Source organism: Gopherus evgoodei, chromosome 1 (assembly GCF_007399415.2).
Source record: "Gopherus evgoodei ecotype Sinaloan lineage chromosome 1, rGopEvg1_v1.p, whole genome shotgun sequence".
Taxonomy (NCBI): Eukaryota; Metazoa; Chordata; order Testudines; family Testudinidae; genus Gopherus; species Gopherus evgoodei.
Window position 1 is genome coordinate 97,532,267 of NC_044322.1, and position 22,082 is coordinate 97,554,348.

Here is a 22,082-nt window from a genome sequence, read left to right on the forward strand (position 1 = left end):
GGAAATCACTTAATTATTTGTAACATACTTGCGAAGTATATTATGAGCAGGGCCGGCTCCAGGTTTTCTGCCGCCCCAAGCGGCGCACAAAAAAAAAAAAAAAAAAAAAAAAAAAAAAAAAAAGCCACGGCACTCTTCAGCGGCTGGTCCTTCACTCCGAGAGGTAGTGAGGTACTTGCCGCCGAAGACCCAGAGCTGCCGCCCCAGTACTGGCCGGAGGGCCACCCCCTGGCATTGGCCGCCCCAAGCACCTGCTTATGAGTCACCTTCAGTGGTGGATCAATAGTAGATAGCCATCTGCTACTGCTGCCAGTTAGCAGGCTTAATGATTCACTTCAAGTATGAAGGTTTGTGATTTTGAGCTGAAAGTCCCAGATTCAAACTCTGATGACAGTGCTTGGGGGTGAAGGGTCATCATTTCATCTATTTCCCTGATAATAAAGCATGTTACAGGTAGCACTGTTTTCAGTAGGGATACTGGAGTTCCTACATCCCAGAAATAACAAGAATTATGCACATAACTCCTAAATTCAGATGAAATTTTGACAGCACTCTAGTGATAAATTTAGGGTGTGGATGTAAACTTTCTCTTTGTAAAACACTGTATAAGAAAGGTCAGCAACTAAAGCTTCTTCAGAGTACTACTTTCATTTGGAGATGAGAGAGGGAGTACACACAGGCTACGTCTTCACTACCCGCTGTATCGGCGGGTAGCAATCGATTTCTCGGGGATCGATATATCGCGTCTCATCTAGACGCGATATATCAATCCCTGAAAGAGCTCCTGTCGACTCCCGAACTCCACCAATGCGAACGGCGGTAACGGAGTTGACAGAGGGAGCCACGGACGTCGATCCCGCGCCATAAGGACAGTAGGTAACTCAATCTAAGATACTTCGACTTCATCTACGCTATTCACGTAGCTGAAGTTGCGTATCTTAGATCGATTTCCCCCCCTAGTGTAGATCAGCCCTCAGCCACAGGCTCAAGGACGGTGGGGGGAGGGAACCATTAAAGTTAAAACTAAATTTACATCCCACATTGGGGGTGGGATCTTTCACAGATGGGAAGTTTCTCTCCAATCCTTTCAGGGATCTAGTTGTCACAGGGTTGGAAAAAAACAGACTTTCCTTCTTCATGAGGATGGGATACAGAGATAGTTGCCAAATGAAATCTCAGAGAACTGACAGAGAGTCTTTTACGCTTAGGTGAAGAAGATAATCCAGAACAAGTTGTATGGAAGCCTGTAAAGGTCTCAGAGGTTCCTTTCTCCTGGAGCCTCTCTTGAGGTGAGTACACCTGGTGGAAGGCTTTCAGCTATTTAAGAGAACATTCTGGAGTCCAAAGAAACAGTCAGTTTCCTGGGGAGTTAACCACTAAGCATCCAAGCACTCACATGTAGGCTGAGAGGTCTGTGATGCAACATCTAGACATGGTCCTATGAAAGTATGTTCAATACCTGAGGGAGACACATGGGATCTTGAATCAAAAGACTCAACAGATCTAAGAATCAGTGCTGTCAAGGCCAAGCTGGCACTATCAAAATAAAAAATGGTGTGATCCTGCCTGAGTTTGTACAAAACCTGTGAAACGAAGGGAATGGGGGGAAAGCATACAGTAGGAGGAATGTGTATGAAAAAGACGCCAGGCTGTGACCTGCCCTTGAACAGAACAGATTACACTTCCTGTTCTGTCAGGTGGTGAAGAGGTTTATTTCCAACATTCCTCAAGTCTGGAAAATGGACTTTGCTACATCAGATCTGAGCAACCATTTGTGATCTCTGTTGAATGTTCTGCTAATATGGCCCACCATACAGTTCTGGACTCTCAGGAAGGTGAGATGTCTTGAGTGTTATGGCATTCTTGATGCAGAAAGTCCAAAAGCGTATTGCCTCCTGGCAAAGGGGGCCTGATCTGGCACCTCCCTCTTGTTCAAATGGAACACAGCAACAGTGTTGTCTGTGAGTACTTGTTCTGTACACTCCCTGATGTGAGGAAGAAATACCTGACAGGCCAGACAGATAGCTCAGTGCTCTCAATAACTGATGTGGAGAGAGAGAGAGCCTCATTTAACAACAGACCCTGAGCTTGGAAATTCCCTAAATGAGATCCTCATCTGAGACATAAAGCATCTGTGGCTAGAATCATGAAGGGTAAAGTTGGGGAAAAGGAAACTAGGGATATAAAAGATTAACTGGTAAGCATAGTCTTACTGATTAGCCACTTCACTGTTAAACCCTGCATCTGCCAGAGTGGCCCAGCCAGCTGGAGCGGGCCCAGCCACACGGGCCAGATGTGCCCCAGCCACTTAAACAGTTAACAGTTTTAAACAACATTTTTAATTATTTAAATGGTTAACTTTTAAAATGGTATTTACATCTTTAAAGGGAACTCCCTTGCATATATTGGCAGAGTCCATCTGGGGACGACAGAACACTTGCAGGTACATGAGCAAGTATGTCTACCAGATAAGAGGGTTGATAGACTGACCTCAATCACCTCTGCATGACTGAGGTGAAGTCTTGCAAGCTGAGTTATATATGTACAAGCTACCATATGACCTAGAAGTCTCAGGCAATTCCTCACTATTGTATGAAGATACATCTTGAAGTCTTGCATAAGAGCAATATGGAGGCAGGGATAGATCAGTGGTCTGAGCATTGGCCTGCTAAACCCAGGGTTGTGAAATCCATCCTTGAGGGGGCCATTTAGGGATCTGGGGCAAAAATCTGTCTGGGGATTGGTCCTGCTTTGAGCAGGAGGTTGGACTAGATGACCTCCTGAGGTCCCTTCCAACCCTGATATTCTATGATCATCTGAAACCTGGTGTGAGGTAAAAAAAAAAAAAAAGGCTCACTCTTACAGACACAAAATCTGCCCCATGAATCTGATTCACTCAGTGGTTTGAGTACTGGCCTGCTAAACCCAGGTTGAGAGTTCAATTCTTGAGGAGGCCATTTAGGGATCTGGGGCGAAAATCTGCCTGGGGATTGGTCCTAGTTTAAGCAGGGGGTTGGACAAGATGACCTCCTGAGGTCCCTTCCAACCCTGATATTCTCTGATTCTAACTGACTTGTCCTTATTAATCAATAGGTTCAGTGAAAAAAAAGGACCAGATCTTTTTGACAACTGCCTCCACTAACTGTCTGGATTGACCTGGAATCAACCAATCATCCAGAAATGGGTACACCCGGACACCCACTTTCATGAGAAGTGCTGCAACCTCTGCCATGCACTTTGTGAAGACTTGAGAGGCTGATGACAGATCAAAAGGGAGGGCTGTAAATTAATGATTTTCTGCTACTCTGAACTTTAAAAATCTCCTCTGACTCTAGTGAACAACCACAGGGAAATAGGCATTCTTTATGTCAAGGGCAGCTGTCATGCTGTCTGGTGCATGGCTGAAGCTGAGAGAGCGAAACTCAGATCAGACTATCATAAAAGACGGCAGACACCCAAAACTGGAAGTATAGTCTATAATTAGATTTCACCAAGCCAGTAACAGAAGTGCACTCCTGGATTATTATACTAGACTCACAATGGAGTCACAGACAGTCCCTTTAGTTTTCCGACCTTGTTTACCACCGAGACATACTGGACTTTATGATGAAAGGTTATTAAAACCAAAAAGCATCACACTTAAGGTTCTTCCAGCCCCAAAGGGTCAGTCACGTACCCCAGGTCAAGATATACTCCAAATCTTAGCAAAGACAACACTCACAGCCAATTTCTTTAGTAAACTAACTAAAGATTTATTAGCTAAGAAAAGGAAAAAAGAGTTATTGAGAGGGTAAAGCAGATAAAATATATTACAGGTGAATCAGAGTTGTAGTCCAAATGATGCAGAGATGTAATGTCCCCGGTTGCTGCCTTCAAACCTGCCTTCTACTTATCAGCAACTGCCAGATAATAGCAACTTTGCCCTGGCATCCAAGGGGTTGCTAATAAGCCAAATCTACTGTATCCACAAAGTTCATTGCCTGTCCTCAGGAACAATAAAAACCCCATTGCCTATTTCTCCTATTGATTTCACACACCTTTGTTAACTTTTTATGTAAATAGGGTTTTCATTATGTCGGCTTACAATGCTTAATTTACATGCAGACCAAAGGATAGGTGAATAAACATCTTTGTCTGGCACAAAACCAGTTTGTCAACTATTTTCATACAGATTTTCAGAATATTTTTAACATACATAACTCTTTACATAGTATCCATACAGTAACTCCTCGCTTAACGTTGTAGTTATGTTCCTAAAAAATGCTACTTTAAGCAAAATACTGTTAAGCTAATCCAATTTCCCCATAAGAATTAACGTAAATAGGGGAGGTAGGTTCCAGGGAAATTTTTTTCACCAGACAAAAGACTATATTTTCTTTATAATATACACAAACACACATATATACACACACATAAGAGAAGTTTTGAACAAACAGTTTAATACTGTACTCAGCAATGATGATTGTGAAGTGTGGTTGAGGTGGTGAAGTCAGAGGGTGAAAGAGGGTGGGGTATTTCCCAGAGAATGCCTTATTGCTAAATGATGAACTAGCATTCGGCTGAGCCCTCAAGGGTTAACACATTGTTAATGTAGCCTCACACTCTACGAGGCAGCATGAATGGAGGGAGAGGTGACAGCATGGCGGAGAGAGACAGAGACACACACCTTGTGTGTGAGAGACAGACATGCATTGCCCCTTTAAGTAAGCTGACCCCAGTCTAAGGACATTGCCTTTTTATGTAGATCAGCAAGTTGAGACAACAGCTACAGCCAGAAAATTTCCTCCATCCTGACCCCTGTCATGTGTCCCCACACACTCTGTGGAGATAGGGTAAAGGAGTGGGGCACAGGATTGGCGGGGAGAGGGGAACACCCTGACATTAGCATCCCCTCTTCCCCTCATCCCCCTCCCAGAAAGCAGGAGGCTCCCAGGGGCAACTCCAAGGCAGAGGGCAGGAGCAGCACACGTTAGTGGGGGGAGGGACAGCTGAACTGCCCAGCAATTGATAGCCTGCTGGGCACCTGCACAGGGAACTTAGGGGAGCGGGGGAGCTGATGATGGACTGCTGGTCCACCCTGGTTCCAACTGGCTGCTCTTTCTGCAAGCAGTGGACGAAGCATGTGGCTGCCAAAAGATGTTATAAGGGAGCATTGCGCAACTTTAAACAAGCATGTTCTCTAACTGATCAATAACGAAACAATGTTAACCGGGACGACGTTAAGTGAGGAGTGACCAGCATGAATGACCTCAGCATGCTGCCCCAACTTAAAGGATGCCTGTGACCAGCATGAATGTGCCTTTCATTTAAGGCTTCACATGACATTCTTTGGTGAATGTACTGTCGCAGCCCTAAGCCTATGCTCAAACATGGCGTCCATATTGCCAATTGTCGGTCAAAAGGTCACATTGGTACAGTGTGCAACACCATAGTGCGGTGTGCTACATTATAGTGCCGTGTGCATTTTCCCGCCTTTTTGCCTGGTCACCTAGGGGTCAGGCTACTGCGTTTTGCAAAAATACCAGCGTGCCGTGTGCATTTTCCTGCTTTTTTGCCTGGTCATCTAGGGGTCAGGCCAGTGCCTTGCACAAAAATACCAGCGTGCCATGTGCATAAGGGTAGTGTGCCGTGTGCAGATCCTTTTTATGTGGAGGGCTCCAGCTCGGAATCTGGAAGGCGAAGGAACTGGGGACCAATCAGATGCTGATACGAGTAAGAGAGCTTTCGAATAAAACCATGTTTCACGCCAGGATCCGCAGGAGTATCCGCATGTTAGCTGGAAGGCCTGGATCCCCCTTCCAGCTAGAAGGGTCTCCTGCGGATTTTGCCGGCTCATGTCGTGTCGTGTTGGGATTATTTCCCGCCAATTCGTCATGCCCTTGGTGTCTGTACTGCTGATCAGTTGCGCCTGGAGTGTAGTATTTGCATTCTAATTTCTGTGAATATTCTGTTCGCTTGGCCTCTTCTCTTTTTCCCTCCCTTATTTGGTACAGAACTGTATATATTATTTTTATTGGTGCAAAGTTGCGTATATAGTATATGAGAGTTAAATTGTTGTATTAATTGCTATTGTGGTTAATTGTTGTATTTTACAGTATTTGGTTAATGTGCGCACAGTTTATTTAGTTTTTGTGTATCTGTTCTGGATTTTAGTAAGCAGTTAATTATAGATTGTTTGATTTCTTGTTGTTGGATGTAAATAGATTGTTTCAAGTTGTGTGTAGATTCTCATTCTAATAGTATTGTTAGTTAGTAAAAGAGCTCCTCCCCAGCCCAAGTTGCAACTTATCCCCCATCAATAAACGGTCAAGTGAACTTTCAATCTGTCATGTTTTGATTTTCCTCACTCGATCAAAAACTTACTCGAACCTGCATTGGTCTCGGACACGTACATACCAGGATCAGGATATTCTTGTAATCCCTTTGCCAAGTGGCATTAAGAGGTTCATGGGTCTAAGGCCTGGTCTACAATGGGAGAAGAGAGGGAGAGAAGGAAATTGATCTAAGTTACACAACTTCAGCTACATGAATAACGTAGCTGAAGTCAATGTACTTAGATCAATTTACCACGGTGTCTTCACCACGGTGAGTCGACTGCTGCCGCTCCCCCTTCGATTCCGCTTGTGCCTCTCGCAGTGGTGGTGTACAGGAGTCGAAGGGAGAGCGATCGGGGATCGATTTATCGTGTCTACAGTAGATGCGATAAATCAACCCCTGCTGGATCGATCGCTGCCCGCTGATCCGGCAGGCAGTGTAGACAAACTCATAGACTGCACTTCGGATTTTCTGTTTTTACCGTGGGACAGTTTATGTAGGTTAGTTAACTTGCAGTATAAAAAAGCATACTTTTTTCTAAACAATGTAAGGTCATATTCCATCAGACCAATGGTCCATCTAGTCCAGTATCTTATCATTCAACACTGGCCACTGCCAAACACTTCAAAGGGAATGAACAGAACAGGGCATTATTCAGCGATCCATTCCCTGTTGTCCAGTCCCAGCTTCTGGCAGTAGGAAGTTGAGACATACCCAGAGCATCTTGATTTTCAAGCTACTGTTGGACTATTCTCCATGAATTTATCTAATTCTTTTTTAATCCCAATTATACTTTTGGTCTTCACAATATCCTCTGGCAATAAGTTCCATAGGTTGACTGGGCCTTGCGAGAAGATATATTTCCTTATGTTTGTTTTAAACCTACTACCTATTAATTTCATTGGATGAGCCCTGGTTTGTGTGTTCTGTGAGGGGGATAAACAACACTTTCCTATTCACTTTCTCCACACCATTCATGATTTTAGAGACCTCTGTCATAACCTCCCTTAGTCCCCTCTTCTCTAATCTGATCGGTTCCAGTCTTTTTAATCTCTCCTCACATGGAAGCTGTTCCATAACCCTAATCATTTTTGTTTCCTCTCTCTCTTTTTTCCCAATTCAAATATATCTTTTATGAGATAAGGTAACTAGAACTACATGCAATATTCAAGGTGCGAGTGTACCATGGATTTATATAATGACATTTTTCTCTTTCCTAATGGTTCCAAAATTGTCAGCTTTTTTCATTGCCATTGCACACTGAGCAGATGTTTCACTCCTTTTCTAGATCATTTATGAATATGTTGAATTGCACTGGTCCCACTTTCCATTGTGAAAACTGTGAAAACAATGGAAACTTTGAAAACAATGGAAAACTTTCTATTGTGAAAACTGACCATTTTTTGCTACCCTTTGTTTCCTAGCTTTTAACTGGTTACTGATCCATAAGAGGACCTTCTCTCTTATCTCATGACTTCTTACTTTGCCTATAACCCTTTGGTGTGAAACTTTGTCAAAGGCTTCCTGAAAGTCCAAGTACACTATATGCACTCAATCACCCTGTCCACATGTTTGTTGACTCACTCAAAGAATAGATTGGTGAGGATAATTTCCCTAAATCTGGGTTGACTCTCCCCCAACATATTGTGTCCATCTATGTGTCTGATAATTAATTCTGTTCTTTACTATAGTTTCAACAAATTTGCCTGGTGCTGAAGTTAAGCTTACTGGCATGTAATTGTCAGCATTTCCTCTAGAGCCTTTTTTAAAAAATGGTGTTACATTAGCTGTTCTCCAGTCATCTGGTACAAAGGTTAATTTAAGCAATAGGTTACATTCTACAATTTCATAACTGAATTCCTTCAGTACGCTTGGATGAATACCATCTCATTCTAGTAACTTGTTACTGTTTAATTTATCAATTTGTTCGAAAACCTCCTCTACTGACACCTCAACATGGGACAGTTCCTCAGATCTGTCACTTAAAAAGAATGGCTTAGGTGTGGGAATCTCCCTCGCAACCTCTGCACTGAAAACTAATGCAAATAATTCATTTGCGTCTCCATAATGGCCTTGTCTTCTTTGAGTGCTCCTTTCGCACCCTGATTGTCCAGTGGCCCCACTGATCGTTTGGCATGCTTCCTACTTCTTATGTACTTAAAAGTTTTTGCTGTTAGCTTTTGTGTCTTTTGCTAGTTGCTCTTTACATTCTTTTTTTTGGCCTCCTTAATCATACTTTCAGATTCAACTTGCTAGGGTTTATGCTCCTTCCTATTTTCATGGTTTCTCAGTAGTGAAGACTTCAGAGACCCAGAAGTAAAAGGCAGCATCAGCCTGACCAACAAGTAGTTGGTGAAATATTGCTTAAGAAATGCAAGGTATTTGGTTTCTTTTTACTGTATCTTATTTAAGCTCATTGGATAAGGCATTCGTGAGAAGTGTAAATTTAGATAGGTTAAACAAACTTGTTGCTTTTCTTCCGTTTCCTCTGTATTTTCGATAAATCATGTTTTGAAGATGATTGACTACTGGCTGGATAATATCATGACTACTTCCTCGGGAAGACAAAAACCTCTTTAAATCTTTCAGAAGAGGTAGTGAGGGAAAGGAGTGTCTGGAGCCAACCACGCATTTGATGTCCATATTTAAGAGGGATGCAGACTGAGATGTCCGCTCCCATTAAGATGTTCCGCAAATGGCTGTAGGCAAGCTTGCACACAAGCAAAGAAACCCAAGGACCACAAATGATACAAAAAGTGGAGGGTAACTTGTCTCTCAGATAACCAGGGACCAATCCATCTTAAAGGTAAGTACCAAGGCCGCAAAGCAGATTCTTTACTGGGTGAAGGAGCTGGTGGACACCAGCATAACGTGTGCTTGCCTTTTTATATTATTTATACAGCCAGACACAGCATGCTAGATCAACTGAAGCTTCAAGCTGGCCTTTAGATAGTTCCAAGTAAATCACATTTCAGTAGTTAACATTATTCACAGAATTTTAAGGCCATGGGGACCATTATGATCATGCAATGCATTCTCCTACATAACATGGACCATAGAATTTCAGTAATGCCTTCACCAAGCCCATATTCGTGGTTGAGCTACAGCATATTTTAAGAAGTAATCCAACCTTGATTTTAAAACATCAAGTGACCCAATCCTTTGGTAACCAATTCCAGTAGTTGATTACCCTGACTCAAAATGTATGCCTTATTTCTAGCCTAAATTTAGCTTCTGCTCCCAGCCATTAGATATTGTTATACCTTTGTATGGTAGATTTCAGAGCCCTCTACTACCAGAAATCTTCTTCCCAGATAGGCACTTCTAAAAGGATCAATCACCTACTAATCTTCTCTTGGATAAACTAAATAGAATGAGCTTCTTAAGTATATGGTAAGCCAGGTTTTCCAGTCCTCAAAATTGTTCTTATAGTTCTTTTCTGTCAAGACCCTATGAGAGGTCAAACCACCATGTGGAAGGATTCCTTCTCTTAGTTATCTTTCTTTAAGTTCTCTTCTGGTTAAACTACGAGCTCCTCTTATGCAATACAGCTCAGCTACTCAACGCTCAAAGCTGATCTCTACCATCCTGGGATTGAGGAACCTGGACAATCAAAATTATTGGGCATGCCAGAGATGAGGCTGGTGCTCTGTCTCCCACTATCAGGTCCCAAAGGAAGGGTGTGAGTATGCTAGTTTAAGTGGCTCTTGTAAAAGGGATGTTACCACCAGGAACTATAGAACTATACTACTTCTTTGTCGCTTTGTGGTTTGTAGCTTTGATTACTCTCTTGTTTTATTGTAATAAAAATATTAAAATCTTGGTTCTGTCCTCAGTGTGAATGTCCTTGCCGCACACCCTGAGACTCCAGACAAAGTACTGATCTGTCTACATTCCCTAATTCTGTAGCCTGAAAAGAACCTAAGTATCTTCTGGTCAGATCATCGGCAAGCCTATAATAAATCAGCCCTATAAAATCAGGTTAACACAGTTAGCTACAGCACCACCTCAGAAGCTCATATTCAGTTTTTTATCCATCATGATCCCTAAATTCCTTTCAGCATCAATGCATTACAAAATTCAGTCCCCCATAAGTGTGACCTACATTCTTCATTCCCAGATTCATGATCTTGCATTTGACTATACTAAAATATATTGTTCAAGTAAGTCCAGATCATTCTGTAGAAAAAAAGGTTACTAAGCTTCCATAACTGTTGTTCTTTGAGATGCGTTGCACGTGACCAATCCACTCTAGGTGTGTGCACGCCAAGCACAGCTGTTAAAAAAATTTCCCTCAGTGGTAGCTGTTGGTACCAGCTGGAGCTCCCTCTGGTGCCACATGCTCATAGCACCACTCCCCCTCAGATCCTCCTTTCTAGAAAACTCTGATGTACAGGGCAGGAATGGACAGTGGTAGAATGGACATGGGCAACATATCTTGAAGAACAGTTACAGAAGGTTAGTAACCATTTTTTCTTCGAATGATTGCACATGTGCATTCCACTCTGGTGACTCCCAAGCAGTTGAATAGGTGGAGGGATCAGCGTTCACAGATATATGGACTGCAGGACAGCTCACCAAAATTTGGCATCATCTCTGGACTGCAGAGGATGGTGTAATGGGAGGAGAACATATGCACCGATGACCATATCTGTGCTATGAATGCTGCTGAGGATGCTTCTGACCTTGTGGAATGAGCTGTCAGGATAGCTGGAGGTGGATCCCCCATTCAACTGTAACAAGTATGAATGCAATCAGAACAAAATTGTCTGCAAATAGATTGGGAGGCCCTTCAAGCTGTCCGCTATTGCTATTAACAGTTAAGTGGACTTTCTGAATGGTTTAGTCTGTTCTATGTAGAATGCTAGGGCTCGTCTAAAATCCAATGAGTAATGGCGCTGTTCCACCGTATTTGCATGTGGCTTTGGGTAAAAGAGAAGACGACAGATCGTCTGATTGTTATGAAATTGTGAGACCACTTTCGGTCGGAAACAGGTGAGGATATAACTGTACCTTGTCTTTAAAGAAGACTGTGTTTGAAGGCTCTGATGTGAGGACACAGAGCTCCAAAACCCTTCTGGCCAAAGTGATGGCCACTAAGAAAACTTCTTTCCAGGAGAGATACAATAAGGAGCATGTTGTCAGTAGTTCAAACGGAGGTTCCAGGAGCTTTAACACCACCAAGTTCAGATCCCAGGGAGGAACAGACTTTCTTATTTGAGGGTATAACCCCTCTAGCCCCTTCATTAGACGGACATGTCATGTGAAAACACGGATCAGTTATTCACCAGGTGGAAAGTCAATATTGCTGCAAGACGAACCTTGACCGAGAAGATAGCTAAACTGTGCTGATTCAGGTGTAATGGATACTTGAGTATTTCCTGTAAGAATGACTATATGGGTAAGACCCCACGCTGGGATGCCCAGATTGAAAACCACTAACTCAAATTACAAAATTTCACTAAAACGACTTAAAACTATATACAAACATGCAAAATAGAAAAACACTGAGAGGGCTTGCCAAAGCAAGGATAGCAGTTCCAGCAACCGTCACAGGCTAATGTGTACGTTATTTAGCACTCCACTAATTCTTGTGTCATCTGCAAACTTATTATCATCAATTATTTTACATTTTCTTTCAGATTAATACACTGAACAGCACTGGGCGAAAAGGAGATCCCTATGGGACCCGAACAGAAAAAACCCTGCTAACTGATTCCCCATTTACAACTACTCTGAGATCTCTCGGTCTGTTTTTAATCCCTTTAATATGTGCTAAAATTATTTTTTAATCACGAATCAAGAACATTGTATGGTACTAAATCAAATCTCTTACAGAAGTCCAAATATATATGAAAGTTATGAGGAAATGTATAACACTTAATACAAGATTATATATGCAAAAGGAGCCAAAGAACAAGAAATAATTTCTGGCCACTGATGCTATTAGGGTGCCTAAGAAAACGGACTGTAAAGCAGTGAAATGCACCTTGATGGATAGAGGGGCACTCAGGAAACCCCAGACATTCAGATCTCCCATCTCAGTCAGAACCAGCTGCACCCAAAGGCTAAGGGGTCAAGTCAGAAAATTCCAGCATTCCCAAATCAGAACTATCCAGGGTTCAAAGGCCAGAAGCCTTCTCTTTCATTTACACTGGGAATTGCAGCAGATGCCAATATCATCTTTACAGCCTCCTGACATGATCATAACTCATTTAACTCTGAAACCTAGACCAATTTTCCCCTCTAATTTGTTGTATTGCCATTGATTCTTGACACCCCCATCCCCTTCATCCCAAGCCTGTCCTGCCATTGCAACCCTTCAGCTGGTTAACTTCCTTATTCATGTCCACTGTATTAAATTGCCCTCATCTCCTTTTACCCATCCTCCTTCTCTTATACCTACAGCCACTTCCCCCTGCTCACCATTCTTCTGCCCCACTTCAACCAATGAGTGCTAACACAAATGTATTCCCATTGCACTCTCTTCCTATATATATATATATATATATATATATACACACACACACACACACACACACACGATGTACCCCAATCATGCCCCTGCATTTTGTCTGTAAGTTGTATCCCTTTCATCCATTTTAGATTGTAAACTCTTTGAGGTAGGGATGATGTCAACTACAATATAAGACATAACACCGTCATCTGAAAAAGTAGTTAGAGCTCTTTTTTTCTACCAGCATTATTTCAGACTTGTATTTTCTGTTTCATGAAGTTGTGAGTTCTCAAGGAGAGTGTCACCTTATTGTCATCCTCATTGGGAGGAACTACATTCATGTCAAGACAATCTGACCATGTGTATTCAGAGCTGTTAAATAAAACCAGTTTAATGCTTGCAGTCCTCCATAAAAAGCACATTCACCACCGGCCCTGTGGGAGAAATGAACTTTATAGGAATTTGGAACATTTCCTTTGTGAATAAGAATGAAGAAAAGACTGATTTCTCCTTAAGAGGGAAGAAGGATTCAGAATTCTGTGAGATAATCTCTGAGAGGAGAAATTCTTATCTTGCCCTTTCTGGAGTCCCTGTTTCATATATCCACCAACACTTAGTCAGGAGATTTCAACAGGGGAATGGAGAAAGACTAAAAGCAGACCCCAATTTATCTTGCTTGGCTATATGCCTTCACAACCTTCCAGCAGCTTTTTAGACTTATTCTATACCCAAGTTTGCATCAGGGCAGTGGTGAGGTATTAGGTCCAAAACTTTGCATGCTGCCATTTGGATAAATATCAATGATGGGCTTTTTCTCAAGTTGCCCTAGACAACAAGGCCCAGGCCACGGGAAGCACACAATGGACTGTCCTAGTGGGAATTGTCATGTATCTTTTGGATCCTCGGGGCAAATCCATTCTCAGTATGCAAGCAACTGAAGAGCCCATAAATCCTGATTGGTTAATAAGGGATTTTTTTGTTGTTGTAGTTTTAGGGGTTTTTTAAGGGCATTAATGCCTCAGAAAGGAAGTAGAAACATTCCTAGATGGCAAAAGTGGACCAAACTTTGTATTTAGGATATTTTCTGCCCTTTGAAAAGCTTCTCAGCCATTTTTCAAGAGAAAAATGAAAGCTTTAAGCTCCTGCATGCATTCTCAGTGAAAAAAAGAAAACTGAGCAACACAGATGGGATAAAGTAAGAGAAAAACAGTACCAAAAAGTACCAAGCGTAGTTGTGTACTTCTATGTTAAAGCACAAAAGAAACCTCAAACATGAATCTTTCCGCGGAGAAGAAATACCTTTTTGTATTTGGCATTATTAAAACTTGGCTCAACTGATTTACTGTCAAGAATTGGATCATTTCAAAAAAAAGAAATGAAAGCCAAGAGGTGATTAGTAAAGCTTGTAATTTCAGATGAAACACCAACCAAAACTCATACAGAACATATCAGCCTTCATTTCAGGCTAGTCTGCTAACTAAATATCTCCTGCAAATAAGTCACAGGTTAACAACTTAATTTTTTGAGCCATTCAGGTCAAAAACAGGATCAAGTCTAAAAAACATCTCTGTTTTTAAAAACAGACTACCACAAATCAAGGCCTGACAAAATTGTTACCTTGATAAAAAGCAGGTACTGGGTTGTTTCTAATAATTTTATCCAATTTTATTACATTTTCAATGCATTCTAACATTGAACATAATCTAAAAGTGAGATATTCTAAGTTAGACTGACTAAATAAACTACTGCTTGACCTCAATGTCCCCAATGACGAGTCTGGTACTTACACAAATTTCAGTTCTTCCTGCCTTTGGTAAAACAGACACTACACTATTTTATTCTTAAGATGGGTCTTGAAGCAAACTCTTTACAAACTATAAGCAGTTCACTCTGTTTTTAGGATTAAAGGGGAAAAATATTTCCCCTTGTATTGAAAACTATTCTGCTATTCTACTGATGTTCTTGTCCATAAAAATTTGACAATCGAACAAAATCTTTCACTGTAACACACAAAAACAAGCATCATCTTACCTTTAAATAAGATCCATAATATTTGGTTACATAAGGACTGTCACACTGACTCAGCACTGTGATTTCTTGTTGGATGTCCTCTATTTCATCTTCAGCTTCTTCTAAATCAATAATTTTTATAGCAACCACTTTCTGAGTTTGATTGTCAATTCCTTTAAAAACCTCACCAAAAGAGCCCTTGCCAATTTTCTCCAGTTTTGTAAACAGTTCTTCTGGATCTGCTTGTAGAGTCTGTTAAATTTACAAAAAGAAAAAGACATTCAGTACTTACAGTGTTACAAACAAAAATGTTAAACACTTCCAAAGACAAGGACTAGTGACTTTCCACAACTCATTAGATCCTATGGAATCTTATGTATAACGCTACTCTCCCACCTCCGGACTTATCTGTCTTTTCTGCATCCTTTATTTTCCTATTTTTCCACATTTTACCGCTGTGCTCTCAACCTGACCCTCCTCCAGTTCAAATGTAATTTCTGTTCCATTCTTTACTGGATACAAAGGTATCTTTGAATTACTGATTTTTTAGCAGATTTCTTTATGCAACCCAAGCGCTACTCAGTACTTGACAGCCTTCCTCCAAATTCTAATTTAAATGGTTACTCAAAATCTTGTTAGTTTTCTGTACCAGCATACTAGTTAACTTAAAGTCAAGTCCATCCCTTTTGAAGAAAAGAGGGCTTATACAAAAAAGTTCAATACTGCCTAATAAGTATTAGCCCCTCTTTTTTAATATGATCTACTCATCCAAGCTGTCAGATAGGGTGGCTAAAAATCCATTTTTTTAATTAAAACTTTTTTTATTTAAAATTATTTTTTTTTAAATTAAATACAGTTTTTAAAATTTGAAAGTGACAACCTATGTTAAGGTCTACAGTTATTATAATCTATTAAAATACTTTACATTAAATATAGCAAATAATATTAAACAATACATGTCTGCTGAAAAGTTTTAAAGGAAGTCAAACCACTGAACTGGTGAGTGTCACTGGCTAAGCACCGAGACTCAAAAGTTTGTTAAGTACTAAATAAGTTTTTGACAAGAGACAGCCTCTTCATGAATTTTCTTCATGCATACAGTTTCTTCAACTAGTTCATTTCAATGACTAGTTCATTTAAAATTAAGCAACTATTGGGAGCTGAAAAGCTTGTTTTCCTCCTCCAATATATGAATAAAAACTAGGTGTGAGAGGATGAGACCTACTAGTTCTAAAATCCTGAAGGACAAATTTGACCAGAAAAAAAAAATCAATCAGTTCAATACAGTATAGATAATGCTTCCTTTATTTAATAAATCAGTTAGTTTTAAATGCAAAACATGTTTGATAACCTTATTTTGTTTATTATGTATCCAGAACATATAAAGAAATATTACTCAACTAAAGAAAATTTGAAAATGTGTTTTTGTGCATATTAATTGAATTCCATCCAAATGCAATTTGATACAAATCAAATGTAGACAATTAATCTAGTTAAATAAGAAAATGCATCATTCACCATTTTCGAACATCATAAAGTAAAAAGTAAAAAACTGAATAAACGTAAGTTAAACTTTATAAATTGTTTAAATAAATGGGGAAGATATAGTGCATCCTCCTGGTTAGCGGGAAGCAACACCAAATTCAGTGTAAAAACTATATTTAGTTTCAAAGCAACATGTTTTAATGGTAATCAACCAATGAGAATCAATCTTAGGACAGTAACTAAAAAGTACAAATGCAAAACATTATTAAAATTTGATTATTTAAATCAAGGTTTCCTGCTTGCTGACTTAAATCATTATTAAAATTGGTAATTTAAAATCGCTTTAATTTAAATCAATCCACTATGCTTTCAATTTGGTCATGCATATTTGGAAATGAAAGCATTTCAAAGCATATCAGCAGGTCTATTTTTTCTCCTAATAACTAGGGCCCTACCAAATTCACAGCCATGAAAAATGCATCACAAACCATGAAATCTGGTTTCCACTCGTGAAATCTGGTCTTTTATGTGCTTTTACCCTATACTATACAGACATCAAAGGGGAGACCACAGTTACTCAAATTGGGGGTCCTGACCCAAAAGGGAGTTGCCAGGGGGGTCACAATGTTATCGGGGGGCAGGGGGAAGGTGCAGTATTACCACCTTTACTACTGCACTGCCTTCAGGCTGGGGTGGCCAGAGAGCAGCAGCTGTTGGACAGGCACCCAGATCAGAAGGCGGTGCCACACCAGCAACATTTCAGAAGTATAATACTATGCCACCCTTACTTCTGCACTGCTGCCTTCAGAGCTGGGTGGCTGGAGAGTGGTGGCTGCTGACTGAGGGCCCAGCTCAATACCATACCATGCCATCCTTACTTCAGCACTGCTGCTGGCGGTGGCTCTGTCTTCAGAGCTGGGCTCCCACCAGCAGCTGCACAGCAGTAAGGGAAGCAGTATCACAACTCCCCCCCCCCCACACACACACACAATAACCTTGCGACCCTCGCACAACTCCTTTTTGGGTCAGAAACCCTACAATTACAGCATGGTAAAATTTCAGACTTAAATAGCCGAAATTATGACATTTACTATTTTAAAAATCCTATGACCATGAAATTGATCAAAATGGACCATGAATTTGGTAGGGCCCTATTAATAACCCAAGGCTTCAAGTATGAACTCTGGTCAAATGTAATCAGCAAGCATGTTTTCTTGAGTACCTCTAGTCTTTGTACAAACACAGGCCTTTCACTCATTAGAAGCACTGTCAAAGCTTTTCTAGCCATCATTTTATTGTTCACCCGCCACCAAAGGCTATCTGCAATCTATTCACCTTGACTTGAATTTCAGTTCAGCTCTCCACAAGCAGCTTTGATCTTCACTACAAACCTCACAAAACTGTGTATATACACATATTTTCTTGGCAGCAGCACGGAGACACATTTAGACACAACATGAAACCAGTTCATGTAAATCTGTCATAAAAAGCATCAAGCCTTCAAATTCAATATATCGTTTCTCTTTGCTTTGAAGTAATAGTTTCAACAGCATCAGCAACAATTAGTTCCAGGAAAGAAAGGCCACAAAACTTTGCTCTACAAAAATCTCTCTTCCCCCCTACAGTCCGCAACAGTTTTGCTTTCAATTATGTGCAGGAAGAAGTTATTTCCTGCAGCAGGTGGGAAACTTAAATTTAAGACAGAAGCAGGATGCAGAGAATAAATTGTGGTCAACTCCACTCAGCTGCATCTAGTCTTACTATAATATTTTTAAAAGCAGATTGTTAACTACAAAAGACATTTTAATATTTGGATCTATTATCTAGGGCTGCCATCTCTTCAAAAATAAAAAAAAATTTAAACTGACCAACTAGCACTGGAATGGGTTACCTAGGGTAGTGGTGGTGGAGGTGGAATCTCCTTCCTTAGAGGTTTTTAAGGTCAGGCTTGACAAAGCCATGGGCTGGGATGATTTAGCTGGGGTTGGCCCTGCTCTGAGCACAGAGTTGGACTATATGACTTCTTGAGGTCCCTTCCAACCCTGATTTTCTATGATCTTATAAGATTTTCAAGGTGAATGGGAGTGCTATACAACTACTAGTTTTAAGATGACAGCTAAATACTCCATTAAATACGTTCTATGGAAAATAAGACATTAACCTTGTGAATTCCAGATTAATTGTTGGAAATTTTTACAACAAAAGGGATGCACCTTTCACTCACAGTACTGTAAATTCACCGTAATTGGGGTAATTACACTCTTGGGATGTGTCCTGGTGAACACAGTTCACCTAATGATAGCAGTGACTGCGGCATTTTAAGGATTGTATTAGCAAAATATTTGCTCAATGAAGATGCGTTTAGCCTGTGCCAAGGAGTTAAATATTATTTCACCCGGTGTAAAACTGAGCTCCAATTATTTAATTCAGAAATTTATAATTTCTAAAAAGAAAAAAGAAAATCATTTTTATTCACTACAGTTCTCCTAACACATATACACACCCCGTCTTCCCCATTTTCCATCTTCCACACAAACTTAGACAATTACTATTCAATTAAGAAATATACTACTGATTCTTCAAAAACCATGCCTTAGTTCAACTGGATTTTCATGAAGAAAGCCAATCCAAACTAGTTAAATAAAAACTGAGACAATGTTACTTCTGAAAGACCTGTTTAATTTGCACTATATTTTTGTGGCAGATCTTTAAGAAGTCAGCCTAAAGAAAAACTACTAAACTAAAATGCAGCAGAGAACAGTGTGGGATATCAACAATATCTATTACAGACACTGTCGATATTTATATAGATACAGATGAATACATACATACACATGCACGCACAATTATATCTAGTCCAACCCACTGCTCAAAGCAGGACCAATCCCCAACTAAATCATCCCAGCCAGGGCTTTCTCAAGCCTGACCTTAAAAACCTCTAAGGAAGGAGATTCCACCACCTCCCTAGGTAACCCATTCCAGTGCTTTACCATCCTCCTAGTGAAAAAGTTTTTCCTAATATCCAACCTGACACCTCCGTCCCCACTGCAACTTGAGACCATTATTCCTTGTTCTATCATCTGCTACCACTGAGAATAGTCTAGACCTATCCTCTTTGGAACCCCCTCTCAAGCAGTTGAAAGCAGCTACCAAATCCCCCCTCATTCTTCTCTTCTGCAGACTAAACAATCCCTGTTCCCTCAGCCTCTCCTCATAAGTCATGCGCTCCAACCCCCTAATCATTTTTGTTGCCCTCCGCTGGACTCTTTCCAACTTTTCCACATCCTTCTTGTAGTTTGGGGCCCAAAAGTGGACACAGTACTCCAGATGAGACCTCATCAATATCGAATAGAGGGGAATAATCACGTTCCTCTATCTGCAGGCAATGTTCCTACTTATATAGCCCATAATGCCGTTAGCCTTCTCGGCAACAAGGGCACATTGTTGACTCATATCCAGCTTCTCGTCCACTGTATCTCTAGGCCCTTTTCTGCAGAACTGCTGCCTAGCCACTCGGTCCCTAGTCTGCAGCAGTGCATGGGATTCTTCCGTCCTAAGTCCAGGACTCTGCACTTGTCCTTGTTGAACTTCATCAGATTTCTTTTGGCCCAATCTTCTAATCTGTCCAGGTCCCTCTGTATCCTATCTCTACCCTCCAGCGTATCTACCATTCTTCCCAGTTTAGTGTCATCTGCAAACTTGCTGAGGGTGCAATCCATGCCATCTTCCAGATCATTAATAAAGATATTGAACAAAACCAGCCCCAGGACCGACTTTTGGGGCACGCACTTGATATCAGCTGCCAACTAGACATGGAGCCATTGATCACTACCCGTTGAGCCTGATGATCTAGCCAGCTTTCTAGCCACCTTATAATCCATTCATCCAGCCCATACCTCTTTAACTTGCCGGCAAGAATAAAGTGGGAGACCATATCAAAAGCTTTGCTAAAGTCAAGGAACAACATGTCCCCTGCTTTCCCCTCATCCACAGAGCCAGTTATCTCATCATAGAAGGCAATTAGGTTAGTCGTGCATGATTTGGTGAATCCATGCTGACTGTTCCTGATCACTTTCCTCTCCTCTAAGTGCTTCAAAATTGATTCCTTGAGGACCTGCTCCATGATTTTTCCAGGGACTGAGGTGAGGTTGACTGGCCTGTAGTTCCCTGGATCCTCTTTCTTCCCTTTTTTAAAGATGGGCACTACATTAGCCTTCTTCCAGTGAGGACCCCCCCCCCCGATCACCACGAGTTTTCAAAGATAAAGGCCAATGGCTCTGTAATCACATCCATCAACTCCTTTAGCACCCTCAGATGCAGTGCATCCGGCATCATGGACGTGTGCTCGTCCAGCTTTTCTAAACAGTCCTGAACCACTTCTTTCTCGACAGAGGGCTGGTCACCTCCTCCCTATACTGTGCTACTTAGTGCAGTAATCTAGGAGCTGATCTTATTTGTGAAGACAGAGGTGAAAAAAGCATTGAGTACATTAGCTTTTTCCACATCCTCTGTCACTAGGTTGCCTCCCCCATTCAGTAAGGGGCCCACACTTTCCCTGACTTTCTTCTTGTTGCTAATATACCCCTAGAAACTCTTCTTAACATCCCTTGCTAGCTGCAACTCCAATTTTGCCTTCCTGATTTCACTCCTGCATGCCTGAGCAATATTTTTATACTCCTCCCTGATCATCTGTCCAATCTTCCAATTCTTGTAAGCTTCTTTTTTGTGTTTAAGATCAGCAAGGATTTCACTGTTAAGACAAGCTGGTCGCCTGTCATATTTAATATTCTTTCTACACATCGGGATGGTTTGTTCCTGCAACTTAAATAAGGATTCTTTAAAATAGAGCCAGCTCTCCTGGACTCCTTTCTCCTTCATGTTATTCTCCCAGGAGATCCTCCCATCAGTTCCCTGAGGGAGTCAAAGTCTGCTTTTCTGAAGTCCAGGATTCGTATTCTGCTGCTCTCCTTTCTTCCTTGTGTCAGGATCCTGAACTCGACCATCTCATGGTCACTGCATCTCAGGTTCCAATCCACTTTTGCTTCCCCTAGTAACTCTTCCCTGTTAGGGGCAGAGTTCTTCTTGACCTGCTGCTCACAAGTTGGTTCCTCCAGCACTTGCACTAGGAAATTGTCCCCTACACTTTTCAAAAACTTCCTGGATTGTCTGTGCACTGCTGTACTGCTCTCCCAGCAGATATCAGGGTGACTGAAGTCCCCCATGAGAACTAGGGCCTGCGCTCTAGTAAATTCTGTTAGTTGCCGGAAGAAAGCCTTGTCCACCTCACCCCTCCGGTCTGGTGGTCTGTAGCAGATTCCCACTATGACATCACCCTTGTTGCTCACACTTCTAAACTTAATCCTGAGACTCTCAGGTTTTTCTGCAGTTTCATACCAGAGCTCTGAGCAGTCATACTGCTCTCTTGCACACAATGCAACCTCTCCACCTTTTCTGCCCTGCCTGTCCTTCCTGAACAGTTTATATCCATCCATGACAGTACCCTGGTCATGTGAGTTATCCCACCAAGTCTCTGTATTCCAATTACTTCATAATTCCTTGACTGTGCCAGGACTTCCAGTTCTCCCTGCTTGTTTCCCAGGCTTCTTGCATTTGGGTATAGGCACTTAAGATAATTTGCTGATCATCCTGCTCTCTCAGTATGAGGCAGGAATCATCCTCTCTTGCGCTCTCCTGCGCATGCTTCCTCCTGGTATCCCACTTCCCCACTTACCTCAGGGCTTTGGTCTCCTTTGCCCAGTGAACCTAGTTTAAAGCCCTCCTCACTACGTCAGTCAGCCAGCTTGCAAAGATGCTC

The 22,082-nt window shown here is 41.3% G+C and overlaps 1 protein-coding gene across 1 annotated transcript in view; it reads right to left on the reverse strand.

Annotated features, from left to right (window-relative positions):
• STK24 (serine/threonine kinase 24) overlaps positions 1–22,082 on the reverse strand; it is a 123,450-nt gene that overhangs the window by 84,465 nt on the left and 16,903 nt on the right. The window contains 1 exon segment of the mRNA XM_030567737.1: positions 14,804–15,034. Coding sequence (XP_030423597.1) covers positions 14,804–15,034 — 231 coding nt within the window.